We start from the raw sequence: 22,105 nt of genomic DNA, 5'->3' as shown, positions 1-22,105 counted from the left end.
CTGTATTGATGTGCAGAAGAAACCCGAACAGGTCAAATGGACTGCACACACAGGAGGCCAAAGAACTGTTATATTTCCACAAAGTCCTCAAAGTGTCAACGATCACTACAGACACAGAGTGCAGGTGTTGGACCCCAGTTCCCCTGGAAACCTGTCTCTCCGTCTCTCAGATCTCACTCTGTCAGATGAGGGTACATACAGTTGTGAAGCATCAAGAACCATTTACAGAGACATCATTCTCACAGTGAAAGGTACATTTGACCACATTTGCCCATAGCATGTCAAGGACGGGGTGACACTGTGTCACACAAGGGCTCTATGAGTTTTATGTTACTTTACAGTAAATGTATTTGTTTCATTACAACATGCAGAATAAAAATCATCATTATAGAATGAGTCACATTACTTCTGCTCCAAGGTTGAGCGGGAGTTTAATCTTAGCTTTGCACAGTGAGTTTTGATAAGAGGTTCTGTTTTCAACCTTAAATTTCCTTTATTTATTTCTCATTAGATTATTTTGATAAATTAAAAGGCATGCAGCATTTATTGATATTATGGCAGAATCAAGTACAACATCCCTTCTGCAATGTTTGAGTACTTGAAGGCTTGCTTCACAGGGGTATCTTCAGCAACAACTAACCAACGTGTTGTAACTGGAATTCTGTACTCGATCTCTCAAACTCAAGTCATTATCACTGTAATTATTGTCATAATTATTGCCAATCACATCTTATAAATTGTGAACCATATGACTTCAAGCTATAAAACTGAAGGTGTGGGAGGGCCTAGGTGAGACATCCAATCAGGCGTGCTTATATCTCCTAATCCCACCTCTCTTTCTCTCTGCAGGCTGTGTTCTGTCTGGTTCTAAACCCATAGACATCACTGGGTTCACAGGAGACTCAGTCGTCCTGCCCTGTGCCTGTACTGATGTGCAGAGGAAACCTGAACGGGTCAAATGGACTGCACACACAGGAGGCCAAAGCATTGTTATATTTCCTCCCAGTGTCAACGATCGCTACAAACGCAGAGTGCAGGTGTTGGACTCCGTTTCCCCTGGAATCCTGTCTCTCCGACTCTCAGATCTCACTCTGTCAGATGAGGGTACATACAGGTGTGAAGCAGATGGGCACTACAGAGACATCAGTCTCACAGTGGAAGGTAAATTTGACCACATTTTCCCATAGCATGTCAAGGACAGGGTGACACTGGGTGACACAAGGGCTCTATGATTTTTATTTAACCTTACAGTAAATGTATTTGTTTCATTGCACAAACATGCAGAATAAAAATCATCATGATAGAATGAGTCACATTACTTCTGCGCCAAGGTTGAGCAGAAGTTTAATCTTAGGTTTGCACAGTGAGTTTTGATAAGAGGTTCTGTTTTAAACCTTAAATTTCCTTTATCTATTTCTCATTAGATTATTTTGATACATTAAACTGCATGCAGCATTTATTGATATTATGGCAGAATCAAGTACAACATCCCTTCTGCAATGTTTGAGTACTTCAAGGCTTGCTTCACAGGGGTGTCTTCAGCAACAACGAATCAACGTGTTGTAACTGGAATTCTGTACTCAATCTCTCAAACTCAAGTCATTATCACTGTAATTATTGTCATAATTATTGCCAATCACATCTTATAAATTGTGAACCATATGACTTCAAACTATTAAACTGAAGATGTGGGAGGGCCTAGGTGAGACATCCAATCAGGCATGCTTATATCTCCTAATCCCACCTCCATCTCTCTCTCTCTCTGCAGCGTGTGTTCTGTCTAATTCTGAAACCATACACATCACTGGGTTCACAGGAGACTCAGTCGTCCTGCCCTGTGCCTGTATTGATGTGCAGAAGAAACCCGAACAGGTCAAATGGACTGCACACACAGGAGGCCAAAGAACTGTTATATTTTCACAAAGTCCTCAAAGTGTCAACGATCACTACAAACACAGAGTGCAGGTGTTGGACCCCAGTTCCCCTGGAAACCTGTCTCTCCGTCTCTCAGATCTCACTCTGTCAGATGAGGGTACATACAGTTGTGAAGCATCAAGAACCATTTACAGAGACATCATTCTCACAGTGAAAGGTACATTTGACCACATTTGCCCATAGCATGTCAAGGACGGGGTGACACTGTGTCACACAAGGGCTCTATGAGTTTTATGTTACTTTACAGTAAATGTATTTGTTTCATTACAACATGCAGAATAAAAATCATCATTATAGAATGAGTCACATTACTTCTGCTCCAAGGTTGAGCGGGAGTTTAATCTTAGCTTTGCACAGTGAGTTTTGATAAGAGGTTCTGTTTTCAACCTTAAATTTCCTTTATTTATTTCTCATTAGATTATTTTGATAAATTAAAAGGCATGCAGCATTTATTGATATTATGGCAGAATCAAGTACAACATCCCTTCTGCAATGTTTGAGTACTTCAAGGCTGGCTTCACAGGGGTGTCTTTAGCAACAACTAACCAACGTGTTGTAACTAGAATTCTGTACTCATATCTCTCAAACTCAAATCATTACTACTGTAATTATTGTCATAATTATTGCCTATTGCATCTTCTAAATTGTGAACCGTATGACTTCAAACTATTAAACTGAAGGTGTGGGAGGGCCTAGGTGAGACATCCAATCAGGCGTGCTTATATCTCCTAATCCCACCCGCATATCTCTCTCTCTCTCTCTCTCTCTCTCTCTCTCTCTCTCTCTCTCTCTCTCTCTCTCTCTCTCTCTCTCTCTCTCTCTCTCTCTCTCTCTCTCTCTCTCTCTCTCTCTCTCTCTCTCTCTCTCTCTCTCTCTCTCTCTCTCTCTCTCTCTCTCTCTCTCTCTCTCTGCAGGGTGTGTTCTGTCTGATTCTAAACCCATAGACATCGCTGGGTTCACAGGAGACTCAGTTGTCCTGCCCTGTGCCTGTACTGATAGGAAACCTGAATCGGTCAAATGGACTGCAGTCAAAGGACAGCAAAGCACTGTTATATGTCCTCAACTTCCTGCCAATGGTGGTCGCTGCAAAGACAGAGTGCAGGTGTTGGACTCCAATTCCCCTGGAAACTTGTCTCTCCGTCTCTCAGATCTCACTCTGTCAGATGGGGGAAGATACATTTGTGAAGCAGATGGGCACTACAGAGACATCAGTCTCACAGTTATACATAGATTTGACCAGTTGTGTTTAAATGTTTAAATGGGCTGTGGGAAATGTTGTCTTCAAATAACAACATTCTATGGGTTGGACATATTTGGCTGTGGTGCTGTATGTGAATTGAGATTTTCTGAGCCTTTCCCTGTTATATTGTACAAGGGTATTGAGTAGAAGAGCAACATATACACATATACACACTCCGCCCATACATATATGGGCGGAGTGTAGCACAGTGAGTAAGGAACTGGGCTTGTAACCGAAAGGTCTCAGGTTCAATTCCCGGGTAGGACACTGACGTTGTACCCTTGAGCAAGGTACTTAACCGAAATTGCTTCAGTATATATCCAGCTGTATAAATGGATACAATGTAAAAATGCTATGTAAAAGTTGTGTAAGTCGCTCCGGATAAGAGCGTCTGCTAAATGCCTGTAATGTAATATACACATTTTTATTGAATTTTTACCCACAATAAACATACAAAAATGACTTTTACTTCCAAAATAATCTCAGACATCAGAGGTGAATGTGTGCCTCTGTGTGCGTGTAAGTCTGTTTGTGTGTGTGTGTGTCTGTGTGTCAGAGGGAGTATCAATCCCCCTCCCTCCTCCTCTCTTTCACTAGATAAAATATGCAGCTTTCTTTTAGTCATCAGTTTTGGAAACTTGGAAGTTTTGTAACTGTCAGATGGAACTGGGCATTTGAGTCCCTCATCTAGGTCTGGTGGTCTACACTTCAACTGTGGTATTTTTGAAATATTCTGCTGTCTTTTGGTTTTTAAATTTTTGGCTTGGCCCAGCCTGGATTACTTTGTAACAAATAAACTGTGGATTGGTGTCTTCTTTCATCAATTTCTTGTCTGACTCTCCATGTCGGGAACCTGTGTTAATTTCTTTAAGGTAGTTTAGCCTCGTCTTTTGATTATGCATGAATATTTGTTGTAACTTAACTGCATGGACCCGGATGACGCCTTTTGGCGTCATAAATCACGACAATTCGTCGTCAACGAAGATCTCCATACTTTCCAACACTTACTCGGTTTTTTTTTATTTTTTATTAATGAGGGGAGGATCTGAACTTTGAGTGGCATGTATCTTTAACCATTTGGGTGCAATCTATGGTGCTTTAACTGTGTCAACAAAACACTCCTGAATTTTCGGGTAAAAGCTTTTTGAGAGGATTAATAATTACTTTTCTTTGGCATGGATCCATTTGAAGGCAATATCAGGTGAGTTTGTTTAGGCTTTGAATGCGTCATTATGCTGAGAAAGTGCTAAACCATTTTTATTTATAGTATTTGCGTTTCTCTGCAAACGCATGAAAACACGCTGGTATAATAAAACAATGACGGTAAATGTATATAGTCCGCATCGTTCCGTTGCTACCATAGTGAAACATACTTTCTTGTGTCTACAACTGCAACTGTTTCTCGCTGCAATTACTAATATTGAATATAAACAAAAGACACAATTTATGCTGTAGTCTGTCAATATCTAAATAAATAATATGGTACTCTGCACACAGTAGGCAGGTAGCAGGGATGGCAAGTTGATTTTTCGTTTTCTGTTTTTTTTTTTTCAATGTCGTATTTATTATTTGAAATATATATTATTATTCTGTCTGTCTCTGAGGTGTTCTGAAATGTGCATTCTTTGCTAAGCTGAGCAATGGATTGGAATATGTGTCTGGACGCCTTTTTTTTCTCTCAGGGAACTGCTATCAGCACATCAATGCACTGCCCCGCCTCCAATCCCCTCAGCTTTGCCAACAACTCCCCCTGCCCCCCTCCCCTCCCCCATAACTCCAACAGCAGTTAAAATAATATAGTAATAATTAAGTAATACTTTGGTTTTCTTCTTGTAGTTTACTATTGTTCAAAAACAAAGATTAAAAAAATATATATATTTATGGTATATAGTTCTTGGGCATTAGTTATATATTCAGTACTTGCGGCTTCTTTGTAACTATCATGTAAAAAAACTGTAAAAAAAAAAAAAAAAAAAATGAAGATAGTGAAAAACGGCCAACAACCATTTTGAGTCCTAGGGTTTAATTCAGAAAAAATTATGGTTTTGAGCATGAACTTCTGACACAGCCCCAGCATCTCTGTTGGATTCAAGTCAGGACTGACTAGGCCACTCCAAACCTTTTTAGTGGATAGCTGGTGAATTTGTCATTATTCACCTCCCCACTGAACCCCTCCCAAACAATCCCACCCATAAGTAAAAAACCATAAGTGGTTAAACAAACACACATCATATCTGTGCAAATGGTATCCTCGATGGTCAACAGCACCAAATCCAATTTGTAAAATTTACACTAAGATTCATTTTCAACTGTTGGAACATTTGAGAAGAATATTGTTGATTGAACTGAGAGTTCATTGACTCGGTCAAAGCACACCCCTTTAAATGCTGAATTCAAGGACAATAATCAGTAAGGTAGTTAAGACTTGCATTCTATCAAATAAGTAAACCATCCCTCACATAGTGTTGAATTAGGTGCTTCCTACAGATTTCATTATAAAGAAAAAGATTTGCCTGTATTGCAACCCTTGCCAATGTATTCATCTAAGGGCCATGGTCAAAAGTTTTGTTGAGCTGCATGGTTTTTTTTTCACAAACATTTTATATGAACAATTCATGTTTTTGCCAAGTTACAGGATAGACTTGTATACCATTGTATTTGTGTTATATGTTCCGTAATAACCACACACAAGTGCAATGAAACTGGATGCCAAACCAACATCTATTTATATGTGTTCAGGCAGGAAACACAGTTGAGAACTACCACCATATAACAGGGCCAGACCTGATTAGCTATCCGCTAAAATCCTCCTTTATAAATGCGCAAAAAAGGGATGCCCTTTCCAAAAGAGCAGGAATAATTCCACTTTCCCCAGTGAACACTTTGGGGCATATCTGGGCCACACTGTCAGTCTGAGGTGGGACAGATTGCACATGTCTCAGTGAAAAATAGCAAAAGGAAGGCAGGGAGACGTTAACCAGTGGCTACGCTAATCTGACTCCGTGATGCGATTCAAAGCCCTGACCCTTACCTACACTGCCGCCAACAGGACAGCCCCCATCTACTTGCAGGACATGGCTCAATTCTATGTGCCTGCTCGACCACTCCGCTCTGTGGCAGCAGGGCGTCTTGCAACCCCTCCCACCCGCCCAAAGGGATCACAGAGCTTCTCCACCCTAGCTCCCCAGTGGTGGAATGAACTCCCCGTCCCTCTCCGAACCTCCCCCTCACTATCCATCTTCCGCCGTGGCCTGAAGACTCATCTCTTCAGACTATACTTAGAATAACCACCACCACGCTGTATATATTTAAAAAATAAATAAATAAATAAAAAAAACCCTTTTCCTTTCACTTGTTACATGTTGCCCCATCCCTGCACTTCTTGGTAAATTGTATTCGTCCTAATACTGTAGCTTATTCTTCTGCCTAGTTTGGCTTTGCAGATGTTAGACCAGGATAGTGTTCATTGTTCTCGGCTAGAAATAGCTGTACAAAATAAGTAATTGTACCTTACTGAACCCGTGTTCAGCAGTTGTCTACGATCATGAAAATGCACTTTTGTACGTCGCTTTGGATAAAAGCGTCTGCTAAATGAATGTAATGTAATGTAATGTTTTGCTCCTTTGCCTCCTGGCAACCTTTCTAGCAGGAAGGGTAAACCCTCTGAGAGAAAAAAGGAGAAATTAAAATAAAGATTTATTTTTTTTTAAAAGGATAAACGCTGAAAACAGGTGAAAACGCTTCTTTCTTCAAATATTTACATACTGCGGAAGGCTGAATAGGTTCTTTTTAAAATAAGTGCTCAAATCTTAATGGGCTACAACTATCGATCAAATGTAAATGTTAAAAAAAAAAAAATGAAGATGAAACACTGAGAACACCAGGAATTATTTGGTTTGCGTTTTCTCTCACTTGTGGTGGGGGTGAGGTGGCCTGCTATTCTGCGGCACGACGGACAAAGTGATTCAAGTGCAAGTGGCCAAAGCAACAAAGAGAAAGTGGGATAGAACAGTTTAAAGGTTAAAGGAAAGGGGTTTTTGCTGCTGGAGTTGTCATGTTCCGGTGTTCCTGTCTGTGTTTCCCTTGTTGGGCCGCCAGATGGCGGCACTTCTGTTTTGTGTCCTGCTCCCCCCCGTTAATTGTATGATTGTTTTCAATTGTCTCGTTATCCCATCATTGTTCCCACCTGTGTCTTGTTATCCCCTCCTTCTGGTTTGATTGTTTTTTGAGTTCACCTGTGTCTTGTTACCCCTTGTCTATTTAAGTTCTTTGTCCCCTTGACTCAGGTGCTGGTTCCTTGTGTTTGTTCCCATTTTGCGTATGTTTCAGACCCTTTGTACCTGCCTGCATTTTTTACCTGCTTGTGGTTCGTTCTGATTGTTTGTTCGTAATCCATGTGTTCGTGCCTATGCCCTGGTGTTCTGGTGTTTTTGGATTTTTTCATTTTCTTGTTCCTGTGTTTGTTCCTGAGATCTGTTTTGTTCCCGCCTATGTTTTTGACCGGTTTGTGTTTCTTACTTTGTTTCCGCTTGTGTGTTTCTGTGCGTTTCTGCCATTTGTTTTCCGTACTAGTGTAGTTCTGTTGTTTTTTTTTTTTTTTTTTTGTTCTTAAGAATGTTTTGAGTTTGTTGTTTTGCCCTTTGTGGCCTTGCCTGTTCCCTGTTTGTGTTTGCCTTTTTTTGTGTAAGTAAAATCTTTGTTAATTTTCCCTTTTTGAATTTCGTGTTTTTTTTTTTTTTTTCCCCCACTCTGCGCCTGGGTCCCAGCACCCGTACTGTCACAGGAGTGTGCTGCTCTCCGTTCACTCCTACGTGCCAGAGATGGGGATACAGTAGTTGAAATTGTGGCCGTTTGGTTGCTTCTTCCACTGGTGGTGCAGTCATTGCCCATCAAGCATTGCACCTCATGCTGAGAGGAAGGAAGTAAACGTTTTTAACTAAACTGCATCATCTCAAGGTTTATATTTTAAGCTGGAGCACAAGCGAGGTTCTGTGGTTTCAAAATGGGGAAGGATAAAAAGCATGTGAAAACTGCAGTGGCTCTGTTGTGCAAAACACAAAAACAAAAATAAAATGCAAAAACAAAAACTTTCAGCCCAGAGGTGCAGATGCAACATACAAAAACAAAAACATGCAGCCCTGAAGTGCAAAACACAAATACAAAAAGAAAATGCAAAAACAAAACTTTCAGCCCTGAAGTGCAAAACACAAATACAAAAAGAAAATGCAAAAGCAAAAAGGAGCAGCCCTGAGGTGCAAAACACAAATGCAAAAAGAAAATGCAAAAACAAAAACATGCAGCCCTGAGGTGCAAAACACAAACATACAAAAACGTGCAGCCCTGAGGTGCAGATGCAACATAGAAAAATACTTCGGGGCTACTAGTTTTTGTTTTGTATGTTGCATCTGCACCTCAGGGCTGCTAGTTTTTGTATGTTTGTGTTTTGCACCTCAGGGCTGCTCCTTTTTGTTTTAGCATTTTCTTTTTGTATTTGTGTTTTGCACTTCAGGGCTGCATGTTTTTGTTTTTGTATGTTGTATCTGCACCTCAGGGCCGAAAGTTTTTGTGTTTTGCACTTCAGAGCCACCGTAGAAAACGCTTCTTTCTGCAAATATTTACATACTGTGGAAGGCTAAAAAGGTTTTTAGATGCTGCATTACATAGGCTTATATTCTCTGACTGGCCATAATTTGGTGATTGGCAACCATTTGGTAAAGCCTATAGGCATGGCAATGGCTTCTGATTATATATTTGGAGACTCTGTCCCCAAGATGCAACCATGTTTAATAGATCTCCTGCTGTGGTCCTTGGATTTTTATTCATCCTCCACCAGGCTGGTTTATCACTGCTCCAGTGATTCAAAAGGACTTAATCATTGACCTAACAGTGAGTGATGTTTTTGCTGTGTTTTTTTGTTTTTTGTATTGGTTTGTAAGCATTTATTGACTCGGGAACATGAACAAGTGAACATGAACAAGCCTTTATCTTGTTTCATCTGAGAGCAAAACAGCAAGTGAAACATTGGTTTCCTGTTTCACCATAGTGAAACAGAAGGCCATAGAAAGCCACAACACAGTCCCCTAAGATTAACACGAACCTGGCAAAAGTAGCAGATTCAATACGGTCAATGCAACATAATCTCTGTTGGATTTTTGAAGAATAATTAAGAAAATGTATATTATTAATTAAAAATCTTTTTTTCCCTCTCTTTAGTACAAAATAATGTCATTTTTCAGCTTTTTTGAGCATACAACCCATTACCTGTAGTGTTTATTTTAGACAGCCAATTTTTATCAGGGGTGTCATACTTTTCCTTCGAAGTACCCGGAGGAAAACCAATGCGGATACGGGGAGGACATGCAAACTCCACACAGAAAGGCCCAAGCCAGGATTTGGGACTTTTAATTATTTTCAGAGGACAGCAGAGGATGGCCTTTATTTCTGCTTTTTTACATGTACTGTTTGTGGTACTTCTAATTTTAGGATTCACACAGGGGCAGGAAATGTGACTCATACTGCATGTCATTGATATATATATTTACCCCGTGCGTTTCTGCCCGTGTATCTGCCCGTGTGCCATATATGTATATGTGTTCAGGCAGGAAACACAGTTGAGAACTACCACCATATAACAGGGCCAGACCTGATTAGCTATCCGCTAAAATCCTCCTTTAAAAAGACACAAAAAAGGGATGCCCTTTCCAAAAGAGCAGGAATAATTCCACTTTCCCCAGTGAACACTTTGGGGCATATCTGGGCCAGACTGTCAGTCTGAGGTGTGACAGATCGCACATGTCTCAGTGAAAAATAGTGAAAGGAAGGCAGGGAGACACAAACCAGTGGCTACGCTAATCTGACTCCGTGATGCATGAATTTTGCTCCTTTGCCTCCTGGCACACTTTCTACCAGGAAGGGGAAACCCTCTGAGAGGAAAAAGGAGAAATTAAAAAAACATTTTTTTTTTAAAGGATAAACTCTGAAAACATGTGAAAATGCTTCTTTCTGCAAATATTTACATACTGTGGAAGGCTGAATAGTTTTTTTTTTTTTTTTAAGTGCTTAAATCTTAATGGGCTACAGCTTTCGATCAAATGTAAATGTAAATGTTAAAAAAAAAAATGAAGATGAAACACTGAAAACACCAGAAATGATTTGGTTTGCATTTTCTCTCGCTTGTGGTGGGGTTGAGGTGGCCTGTTATTCTGCGGCACGATGGATGAAGTGATTCAAGTGCAAGTGGCCTAAGCAACAAAGGGAGAGTCGGATAGAACAGTTTAAAGGTTAAAGGAAAGGGTTTTTTTTAGAGTGTGCTGCTCTCCGTTCACTCCTAAGTGCCAGAGATCGGGGTGCAGTAGATAGTAGTTGAAATTGTGGCCGTTTGGTGGCTTCTTCCACTGGTGGTGCAGTCATTGCCCATCAAGCATTGCACTTCATACTGAGAGGAAGAAAGTAAACGTTTTTAACTAAACTGCATCATCTCGAGGTTTATATTTTTAGCTGGAGCACAAGCGAGGTTCTGTGGTTTGAAAATGGGGAAGGATAAAAAGCATGTGAAAACTACATTGGCCCTGAAGTGCAAAACACAAAAAGAAAAAGAAAACACAAAAACAAAAATTTTCGGCCCAGAGGTGCAGATGCAACATACAAAAACAGAAAGGAGTGGTCCTGAGGTGCAGATGCAACATACAAAAACAAAAACATGCAGCCCTGAAGTGCAAAACACAAATACAAAAAGAAAATGCAAAAACAAAAAAGAGCAGCCCTGGGGTGCAAAACACAAACATACAAAAACAAAAACGTGCAGCCCTGAGGTGCAGATGCAACATACAAAAACAATAACTAGTAGCCCTGAAGTGCAACAGTGCACTGTATGCAGGTTTTTGTTTTTGTATGTTGCATCTGCACCTCAGGGCTGCATGTTTTTGTTTTTGTATATTTGTGTTTTGCACCTCAGGGCTGCTAGTTTTTGTAGAGCCACCGTAGAAAACGCTTCTTTCATACTGTGGAAGGATAAAAAAGGTTTTTAGATGCTGCATTACATAGGTTTATATTCTCTGATTGGCCATAATTTGGTGATTGGCAACCATTTGGTAAAGCCTATAGGCATGGCAATGGCTTCTGATTATATATTTGGAGACTCTGTCCCCAAGATGCAACCGTGTTAAATAGATCTCCAGCTGTGGTCCTTGGATTTTTATTCATCCTTCACCAGGCTGGTTTATCACTGCTCCAGTGATTCAAAAGGACTTAATTATTGACCTAACAGTGAGTGGTGTTTTTGCTGTGTTTTTTTGTTTTTTGTATTGGTTTGTAAGCATTTATTGACTTGTAAATGTGAACAAGTTAACATGAACAAGCCTTTATCATGTTTCATCTGAGAGCAAAACAGCAAGTGAAACATTGGTTTCCTGTTTCACCATAGTGAAACAGAAGGCCATAGAAAGCCACAACACAGTGCCCTAAGACTAAAATGAACATGGCAAAAGTAGCAGATTCAATACGGTCAATGCAGATTAATCTCTGTTGGATATTAGAAAAATAATTAAGAAAATGTATATTATTAGTTAAAAATCTTTTTTTCCTCTCTTTAGTACAAAATAATGTCATTTTTCAGCTTTTTTGAGCATACAACCCATTACCTGTAGTGTTTATTTTAGACAGCCAATTTTTATCAGGGGTGTCATACTTTTCCTTCGAAGTACCCAGAGGAAAACCAATGCGGATACGGGGAGGACATGCAAACTCCACACAGAAAGGCCCAAGCCAGGATTTGGGACTTTTAATTATTTTCAGAGGACAGCAGAGGATGGCCTTTATTTCTGCTTTTTCACATGTACTGTTTGTGGTACTTCTAATTTTAAGATTCACGCAGGGGCAGGAAATGTGAGTCATACTGCATGTCACTGAAAAAAATTAGCATTAGCTTAGATAGTTTTGTGCAGAAGCAAACACTTCACATTTCTATAGAGAGGCAGTTTGGATCCGTGCAACTGAATCTTCTGTGTCTATATTCGGTTGGAAAGTTGACACTGAAAACCATGCTGGTGTGTGTCTGGCTGGTCAGCAGTCTGATTCACATGATCTCAGGTGAGTTGATCATTTTATCTGACCCATTGATGCTTTCCAAGAGCTTCATTTCACAGCTAAGCCTGCTCTCATTTTCCTGTGTTAAACAGAGTGTAGTTGTCAATATAGGAAAAAAAAACACTGTGTTCCCTTGTGGGCTTGTAAGTATCAATTATTAGATTGTGACTGCATTTAAAGAGCCTGTACATAAAACTGTGCATGACTGAAAACAGTGTAATTGGCTGATTTGAACCTGAAGTGATTGTTTCTTTGGAAATGTGTATGTCAGGATTCTGCCCAGTTTCTGAATTTCCTTTTATTGGCCGCCAGATGGCGGCACTTCAGTTTTGTGTTTCAGTTCGTTCTCCCTCTTTGGTGTTTAATTGAATTATTGTTTTTCAATTATTCAATCATTGTCTTTGCTCGTGTCTCGTTCTCCCTTCCCTCTCTGGTGTGATTGTGAATTGTGCCCTCCTGTGTCTTGTTAGCCTTCTGTCTATTTAAGTTCTTTGTTTCCCTGAGTCGGGTGCTGGTTCCTTGTGTTTCTGCCCGTTGTTATCAGCCCGTGTGTTTCTGCCCATGTGTATCTGCCTGTGTGTGTTTCAGCTCGTATATCTGCCTGTGTACTGCCTGTGTGTTTCTGCTCATGTTCTGCCTCGTTGCATATTTCTGTTATTCAAGTTTTTCGAGTTCCCTGCTTTTAAAAAAGTTTTTGTGAAATGCCCCTCGTGGACTTTTGTTTGTTCTATTTTCCTTTTTTTTAACTAAAGTCTTTGTTTAAACTTTACTTTTGAGCTTAGTGTTTTTTTTTTTTTTTACACTCTGCACTTGGGTCCTTACTCCGAACCCTGACAGTATAGTGCAAAATATGAAATATATATTACAAAATATATATTTACCCCAGCGGACATTTAAATCCGAAACGGGTTAAACTCATGCTCCTAACTCCATGACAAAACCATGAAATTCATGGAAAAACTTCTGATTTTAGAGTAAAGAAACATTTTTTAAACTTTTAACTCATATCTATGAACACTACTTAATCTGTTCTGGATAAAGATATTTATCTAATATGGAAGGAGTGTTCCTATACTAATTGTAAATAGTTGTGAACAAAATGCATTTGAACTCTTTAAAAACCCAAAGTGCCAACTACCTAATGAAGGAATGGTGATTTGTAATTATTTCAAACATGTTTATATTACGTTTATATGACATTTTGGAGACATTATTGTCCAGAGTGGCATACATGCCTATTTCCCTGACCATTGTGCTGTACTGCCACCAGGTCTTAACGGACCACAATGGAAATAAGCCCTTGGCTTCATAGTGTTTTATTCCTTCAAATTCTTTTGGTATTTGGGTCATCGCTGCTCAGAGTGGCCACATGTATTTTTAAATGATCTTCAAAGAAAAGAAAGAATTTAAATGAATCAATCCCCATAAAGGAGACTCATAATAAGTCACTCTCCGTTGCAGGTTGTTCTTTATATGCGAGCACAGAGGTCACTGGGTACACAAGAGGCTCCGTGGTCCTGCCTTGCTACTGCACTGAGGGACAGCCAACACCAAACACTGCCAGATGGAGTTTTTCTTCAGGTGTTTCCGATATCACGCTTTGGTCATATCCTAATACAGTGAACGACCGATTCAAAGACCGGGTGAATATTTCTGACACTCCAGGAAACCTGTCTCTCAGTCTCTCAGATCTCACTCGGTCAGATGGAGGTACATACAGTTGTGAAGCAGATGGACAACACAAAAACATCAGACTGACAGTGAAAGGTAAATTGGACCACATTTGCCCACAGCATGTCAAGTACGGGATGACACAAGGGCTCTATGAGTTTTATGTAACTTTACAGTAAATGTATTTGTTTCATTGCACAAACATGCAGAATAAAAATCATCATTATAGAATGAGTCACATTACATCTGCGCCAAGGTTGAGCGGAAGTTTAACCTTAGGTTTGCACAGTGAGTTTTGATAAGAGGTTCTGTTTTAAACCTTTAATTTCCTTTATCTATTTCTCATTAGATTATTTTGATACATTAAACTACATGCAGCATTTATTGATATTATGGCAGAATCATAATCCCTTCTGCAATGAGTACTTCAAGGCTTGCTTCACAGGGGTGTCTTCAGCAACAACTAACTAACGTGTTGTAACTGGAATTTTGTACTCATATCTCAAACTCAAATCATTACCACTGTAAATATTGTCATAATTATTGCCTGTTGCATCTTGTAAATTTTGAACCATACGACATCAAAGCCACGTTTCTACATTCATGTTACCCCGGCCTGTTCTCTATCTAGCCACATACAAACAATTACTACATATGTACGTTCTGCAACTCCCCATTTAAACATTACATTTAAAATCATGACTCACTCATAATTATAACTACTAGTACTGAACATGAGAAAAGCACACCAGTGCAATAGATTTAACATTACTTAAGCCTCCACTTTAACAGCTAAAACTCTATAGCGACTGTTATATATACCATTCGATAAGGATACTAAGTTCGCTCATGGTCACTTCATTTACTTCGCACTATAGTCTGTGATCATGACAATCTGTACCTACATGCCCATTCTGCTAAAAATATATGGTTTCAACTTCGCCATTTCATAATTTCATCCTAATTTCTCTCACACTGTTGTTATTTTCTCATGTGCAAAGCCTGCTGGGACATATGCGTCTGCTCCTATTCTCCACTATCAAGTTTTATAGTTTTAGCTTAGCAAAACAGCGAAGAGGATTCCCACCTGCAGATAAGCCTATCAAAATGTATTATAAACCTTGCAAACACTAAAAGTGCATCTCCACGAAATAACAGACAATGGAGCAGCACAGCAGGGTACACAAGTTGTGACCTAGGGAGCTCTAATTCTACGGGCTTGCTGAATCTTTTGTCAATCAAGGCTTGTTGGATGGCCGTGAGTACATACACTGGCCATATGTCACCTGCGTTTCTGATGCCTTTACACTTACGCCACCGCACTCTTTGTCACAGCCAGTGTTTTACATACATAGCAAACCAAAACTGCCAAACGGTACACGCTCATCAGACTGTACAAATTCACACAGGGATAGCTATAATCCACAACTGTTTCTTACAGGGTCACTTCGCATGTCTCACTCTCATAATAAAACGCTTTGCAAAAAGAAATGACATCTCATAAAAAACACATTTTCAACATACAAAAATGCCAAGTTACTCACACATACAAAACCAGTCCAGGCCTGCCATTAAAGGTATTGATATCAAATTGACGCCAAGTTACGGTACTACAAACAATATAGCCTATCTTGCCTCACCGAAATTAAATAAGATGTATTCAAAGCAATGCTACCCAATATTTCCTCAATTCTTTCAAGTCACTTGGCCCTGTGTTTTGTAATCTTACCATTTTACAATGTCATGCAAACTTTGTGTCAGATCAAAGAGTCGAATATTTCGAATTGCCTCATGGAACACATTGAAATTCATGTAGAAAACTGCTGGAGAGTAACTACAGGAAGCATGTTTCTCGGGAAAACATAAGTTTACACTTGCTTCTGAACTGAATTTCAGTAAATGTACAAGTAATTGTATATTTGCTACGTACAATAAATACTGCATGTAAAATACATATTGTACATACATACATAGAGAACTTCTTTATCCCCATGGGGACATTTCCCTCGCAGCATGTTACATTCACATTTACGAACAGACATTTATACCAAGAAACATACAATCATTCACGCAACAGAAAGGCTGGGCAGCGAAATACATACATACCAAGACAAATTGGACATATAGACGCCTATTCAATCAATCTTGACTTTGAGAAAGCCATCCACACATATGTTTGTCCTGTCCATGTAGTGCATGCTTATACACACAGGGCCAAGTGACTTGAAAGAATTGAGGAAATATTGGGTAGCATTGCTTTGGAATACATCTTATTTAATTTCGGTGAGGCAAGATAGCCTATATTGTTTGTAGTACCGTAACTTGGCGTCATTTTGATATCAATACCTTTAATGGCAGGCCTTGACTGGTCTTGTATGTGTGAGTAACTTGGCATTTTTGTACGTTGAAAACGTGTTTTTTATGAGATATATATTTACCCCAGCGGGCATTTAAATCCGAAAAGGGGTTAGACTCAAGCCCCATGACAAAACCCTGAAATTCATGGGAAAACTTCTGATTTTAGAGTAAAGAAGCACATTTTTAAACGTTGAAGTCAAAGAAAAGAAAGAATTTAAATGAATCAATCCCCATACAGGAGACTCATAATAAGTCACTCTCCGTTGCAGGTTGTTCTCTATCTGCGAGCACAGAGGTCACTGGGTACACAAGAGGCTCCGTGGTCCTGCCTTGCTACTGCACTAAGGGACAGCCAACACCAACCTCCACCAGATGGGTTTTTTCTTCACGTGGTTCCGATATCATGCTTTGGTCATATCCTAATACAGTGAACGATCGATTCAAAGACCGGGTGATTATTTCTGACACTCCAGGAAACCTGTCTCTCAGTCTCTCAGGTCTCACTCGGTCAGATGGGGGTACATACAATTGTGAAGCAGATGGACAACACAGAAACATCAGACTGACAGTGAAAGGTAAATTTGACCACATTTGCCCATAGCATGTCAAGGACGGGGTGACACAAGGGCTCTATGAGTTTTATGTAACTTTACAGTAAATGTATTTGTTTCATTGCACAAACATGCAGAATAAAAATCATCATTATAGAATGAGTCACATTACTTCTGCACCAAGGTTGAGTGGAAGTTTAATCTTAGGTTTGCACAGTGAGTTTTGAAAAGAGGTTTTGATTTAAATTTCCTTTATCTATTTCTCATTAGATTATTTTGATACATTAAACTGCTTGCTTGCAGAATTTATTGATATTATGGCAGAATCAAGTACAACATCCCTTCTGCAATGTTTGAGTACTTCATGGCTTGCTTCACAGGGGTGTCTTCAGCAACAACTAACCAATGTGTTGTAACTGGAATTTTGTACTCATATCTCAACCTCAAATCATTAGCATAGTAATTATTGTCATAATTATTGCCTGTTGCATCTTGTAATTTATGAACCATATGACTTCAAACTATTAAACTGAAGGTGTGGAAGGGCCTAGATGAGACATCAAATCAGGTGTGCTTATATCTGCTAATCCCACCTCCATCTCTCTCTCTCTCTCTGTCTCTCAATCATTGTCTTTGCTCGTGTCTCGTTCTCCCTTCCCTCTCTGGTGTGATTGTGAATTGTGCCCTCCTGTGTCTTGTTAGCCTTCTGTCTATTTAAGTTCTTTGTTTCCCTGACTCGGGTGCTGGTTCCTTGTGTTTCTGCCCGTCTGTTTCTGCCCGTGTATCTGCCCGTGCATATCTGCCCACGTGTTTCTGCCCATGTGTGTGTGTTTCAGCTCGTATATCTGCCTGTGTTTCTGCCTGTGTGTTTCTGCTCGTGTTCTGCCTTGTTGCGTATCTGTTATTCAAGTTTTTTGAGTTCCCTGCTTTTTTTTTTTAGTTTTCGTAAAATGCCCCTCGTGGACTTTTGTTTGTTCTGTTTTCTTATTTAAAGGAAAGTCTTTGTTTAAACTTCCTTTTGAGCTTAGTGGTTTTTTTTTTACATTCTGCTCTTACCCCAAACCTTGACTGTATCGTGCAAAATATCAAATTTATATTACAAAATATATATTTACCCAAAGCGGGCATTTCAATCCGAAAAGGGGTTAAACGTCTGAGTCACCAGTACTGCTGATGAAGTTATGCTTTACTGCCTGCAGTCTGACCTATAGAGGGTGCTGGTGCTGATGCTAATGTCCTCTATCAGTGTACTCACCTGCATTACCTGCATCATCTGCATTACCGCTCACTGATGACAGACTGAGGCCTGCTTGCACCTGGTGTGCTGCTGGCAGTAACTACGGCAGCAGCAACCCAAAATACCCAATGTGTACCACCAGGGGTGCCTTACGTGTGGGCGGAGTTTAAGACAATTCCAAGGGCCCTGACCGAAAGGGGTCTTCAAAAAACTGTGCCGTAACTGTACAGCGGTAGGGTGGCCCGGGATCATGGGGCCCCAAAGTCCCTGGTGGTGACCCTGTGCACCAGCACTGTACCAGAGCCTTATTTTATGATGCAAAATGTCGGCAAACAGTTCTAATGGAATCGGAGTAAATGGCACATGTTGTATACATGAACGTACATAAAATGATATATTTTCATCCTCGTTTTTTGACGTTTGCGTTGGGTGTGTGAAACCACAGCAGGATTGGTCTTTTGTGGTGTTAATTTTTTCAAACACTGCACAGAGATATTTCAGCACAGTCTGGCACTAAGAACCTGGTCTTACCCACAACTTGAAATGTGTGCCAGCAATACCACAGGACCTCTATAATGGCTGGTTGTTAAAAAAAATAAACATTTCCTTGCTGTGCTTCTGCAGAAATTGACAATGGTGTCACAACCCAGTCTCCAGGCATAACCAAGCACACATCCACACGTGGAAGCAAGCCAACCTCAAAAACTGAGATCTCTGAAGACCTGAAAAAGTCCATCTTGTACGCGACTATTGCTGCTGTTGTTGCCGCAGTCGCAGTGTGTGGGGCTGTGTTATTTTACTGCAGATTTAGATCCAGGAAAAATGCACATGTGGAATCCAGAGAAGAACAAGAGATGAGGACCGGGGAGCAGGAGGAGGAGAAGAATGCTGATTCAGTGGCATATTCTACTGTTGTTTATAGTATAAAAGTGGAAAAATACAAACATCCAAAATCAAAGTGAAAACTCTACAGAATATGCTGCCATTAAATTTGGAATGTCATCATATTTATGGAAATACACCTCGTACACACACAAACAGCATTCACATATGCACACACAAATGGTAATGGTAAATGGACTGCATTTATATAGCGCTTTTATCTAAAGTGCTTTACAATATTGATGCCTCTCATTCACCCTTTCACACACACACACTCACACCAACGGTGAAAGGCTGCCATGCAAGACACCAATCAACTCATTGGGAGAAATTAGGAGTTAGGTGTCTTGCTCAGGGACACTTCGACACACCCAGGCCTGGGGATTGAACCGGCAACCCTCCGACTGCCAGACAACCGCTCTTACCTCCTGAGCTACGTCGCCCCCACACCATCTGTAGCAAACAGAGCAGTTTGTAGCAAAGAGATCATTTATTTTAATGTAAACAATGTGTTTGTAAATCTCTTTTGTGAATCATGAAAAGTATATAGGATCAGGATAAAATTATATATTTTGTATTTTGCATCTCAGTACTTCTAGGTGCACTGCATTATAGCATGATGTTAGTTTAACTTGCAAAAACCTCTGATTATTAATAATCGTAATGATAAAATTTTGCATTAAAAATGTATGTGTATTGATACTGTAGTATTTCTTTATATTATCGTATGTGCAACAATGGAATGGAATTATAGCATGGATAACTAGCTTATTATTTAATGTATGAAATTGTTTAAATAATATATCTGTGGAGACAGAAAATCGCTAATACCAATGCATTTGTTCCATTTTTATTTCAGAAGGTATATTGGCTGGTTTGCTCATTAGCTGGACGAGTAGGCTACCCAAGTTGGTTAGCAAGCTACCAGCAAATAAGCTTGTGATGGAGATTGTTTGCTGACAAGCTCACAATATTGTTCCAGAAATGCACATACTAATGTTAATCAAGGAAACAGTTTTCCTATGATAATGAGAGACCAGCCACACTCTCAGATTATGAAGTGTGGGGCTTTATTTATGAAAAAAGTGCGTAAACATTGACACACAAGCAGCTGTGTAACTTACCGTTAAGTGAGTTGTGGTAATGTCCAAATCAATGAGGAAAGCTTTTACAAAGCAAATAGCCTACTATACATACCAACGTGGTGTGTGCTTATAATAAATGCCAGTGAGGTGGCTGATTCTTTTCCATTAATCACTTGAAGCGTGCAAAAGATGATACAATGCCGATGCAGCAAGCAAATTAGCTGAGCACATTTAACATTAAGCACTTTACTTATGACTTAAAACTATTAAACTGAAGGTGTGGGAGGGCCTAGGTGAGACATCCAATCAGGCATGCTTATATCCCCTAATACCACCTCCATCACTCTCTCTCTCTCTCTCTCTGAAATTCAAATTCAAATTCAAAATAAGCATTATATATAATACTTGCAGCTTCTTTGTAATTATCATGTAAAAAAAACTGTAAAAAATAAAATAAAAATGAAGATAGTGAAAAACGGCCAAAAACCATTTTGAGTCCTAGAGTTTAATTCAGACAAAGTTGTGGTTTTGAGCATGAACTTCTGATACAGCCCCAGCATCTCTGTTGGATTCAAGTCAGGACTGACTAGGCCACTCCAAACCTTTTTAGTAGATAGCTGGTGAATTTGTCATTATTCACCTCCCCACTGAACCCCTCCCAAACAATCCCACCCATAAGTAAAAAACCATAAGTGGTTAAACAAACACACATCATATCTGTGCAAATGGTATCCTCGATGGTCAACAGCACCAAATCAAATTTGTAAAATTTACACTAAGATTCATTTTCAAATATTGGAACATTTGAGAAGAATATTGTTGATTGAACTGAGAGTTCATTGAACAGGTCAAAGCACACCCCTTTAAATGTTGAATTCAAGCACAATATATCAGTACGGTAGTTAAGACTTGCATTCTATCAAATAAGTAAACCATCCCTCACATCGTGTTGCAAAAGGCTTGAATTAGGTGCTTCCTAGAGATATCATTATAAAGAAAAAGATTTGCCTGTATTGCAACCCTCGCCAATGTATTCTTCTAAGGGCCATTGTCAAAAGAACAAATTAAATGCTTTCTTGTTTTTCTTGTTTTTTTTTTGTTGAACTGCAGCATGGTTTTGGTTTTTGTTTTGTTTAATTTCTTTCACAAACATTTTATATGAACAATTCATGTTTTTGTCAAGTTACAAGACTTGTATACCATTGTATTTGATATATGTTCCGTAATAACCACACACAAGTGCAATGAAACTGGATGCCAAACCAAGATCTATTTATATGTGTTCAGGCAGGAAACACAGTTGAGAACTACCACCATATAACAGGGCCAGACCTGATTAGCTGTCCGCTAAAATCCTCCTTTGAAAAGATGCAAAAAAGGGATGCCCTTTCCAAAAGAGCAGGAATCCCACTTTCCTCAGTGAACACTTTGGGGCATATCTGGGCCAGACTGTCAGTCTGAGGTGTGACAGATCGCACATGTCTCAGTGAAAAATAGCGAAAGGAAGGCAGGGAGACGTTAACCAGTGGCTACGCTAATATGACTCTGTGATGCATGAATTTTGCTCCTTTGCCTCCTGGCACACTTTCTACCAGGAGGTGTAAACCCTCTGAGAGGAAAAAGGAGAAATTAAAAAAACATTTTTTTTTTAAAGGATAAACACTGAAAACATGTGAAAACACTTATTTCTGCAAATATTTACATACTGTGGAAGGCTGAATAGGTTTTTTTTTTTTTTTTTAAGTGCTTAAATCTTAATGGGCTACAGCTTTCGATCAAATGTAAATGTAAATGTAAAAAAAAAAAAATGAAGATGAAACACTGAAAACACTAGAAATGATTTGGTTTGCATTTTCTCTCGCTTGTGGTGGGGGTGAGGTGGCCTGTTATTCTGCGGCACGATGGACGAAGTGATTCAAGTGCAAGTGGCCTAAGCAACAAAGGGGGAGTCGGATAGAACAGTTTAAAGGTTAAAGGAAAGGGTTTTTTTTAGAGTGTGCTGCTCTCCGTTCACTCCTAAGTGCCAGAGATCGGGGTGCAGTAGATAGTAGTTGAAATTGTG

The 22,105-nt window shown here is 39.6% G+C and overlaps 2 protein-coding genes across 2 annotated transcripts in view; both read left to right on the top strand.

The window, feature by feature from the left end:
• Nucleotides 1–22,105, top strand: part of LOC118233566 (hemicentin-1-like) — an 86,020-nt gene that overhangs the window by 47,630 nt on the left and 16,285 nt on the right. The window lies entirely within an intron of this gene.
• LOC118233918 (V-set and immunoglobulin domain-containing protein 1-like) lies at nt 11,945–19,658 on the top strand. Its single transcript, XM_035430034.1, has 4 exons — nt 11,945–12,262; nt 13,721–14,026; nt 16,558–16,863; nt 18,701–19,658. The coding sequence occupies exons 1-4, from the start codon at nt 12,073–12,075 to the stop codon at nt 19,036–19,038; spliced, it is 1,140 nt and encodes a 379-aa protein (XP_035285925.1). The 5' UTR covers nt 11,945–12,072; the 3' UTR covers nt 19,039–19,658.

This window comes from Anguilla anguilla, chromosome 8, assembly GCF_013347855.1.
Source record: "Anguilla anguilla isolate fAngAng1 chromosome 8, fAngAng1.pri, whole genome shotgun sequence".
Lineage (NCBI taxonomy): Eukaryota > Metazoa > Chordata > Actinopteri > Anguilliformes > Anguillidae > Anguilla > Anguilla anguilla.
This window is presented reverse-complemented; position numbering and strand designations above follow the sequence as displayed.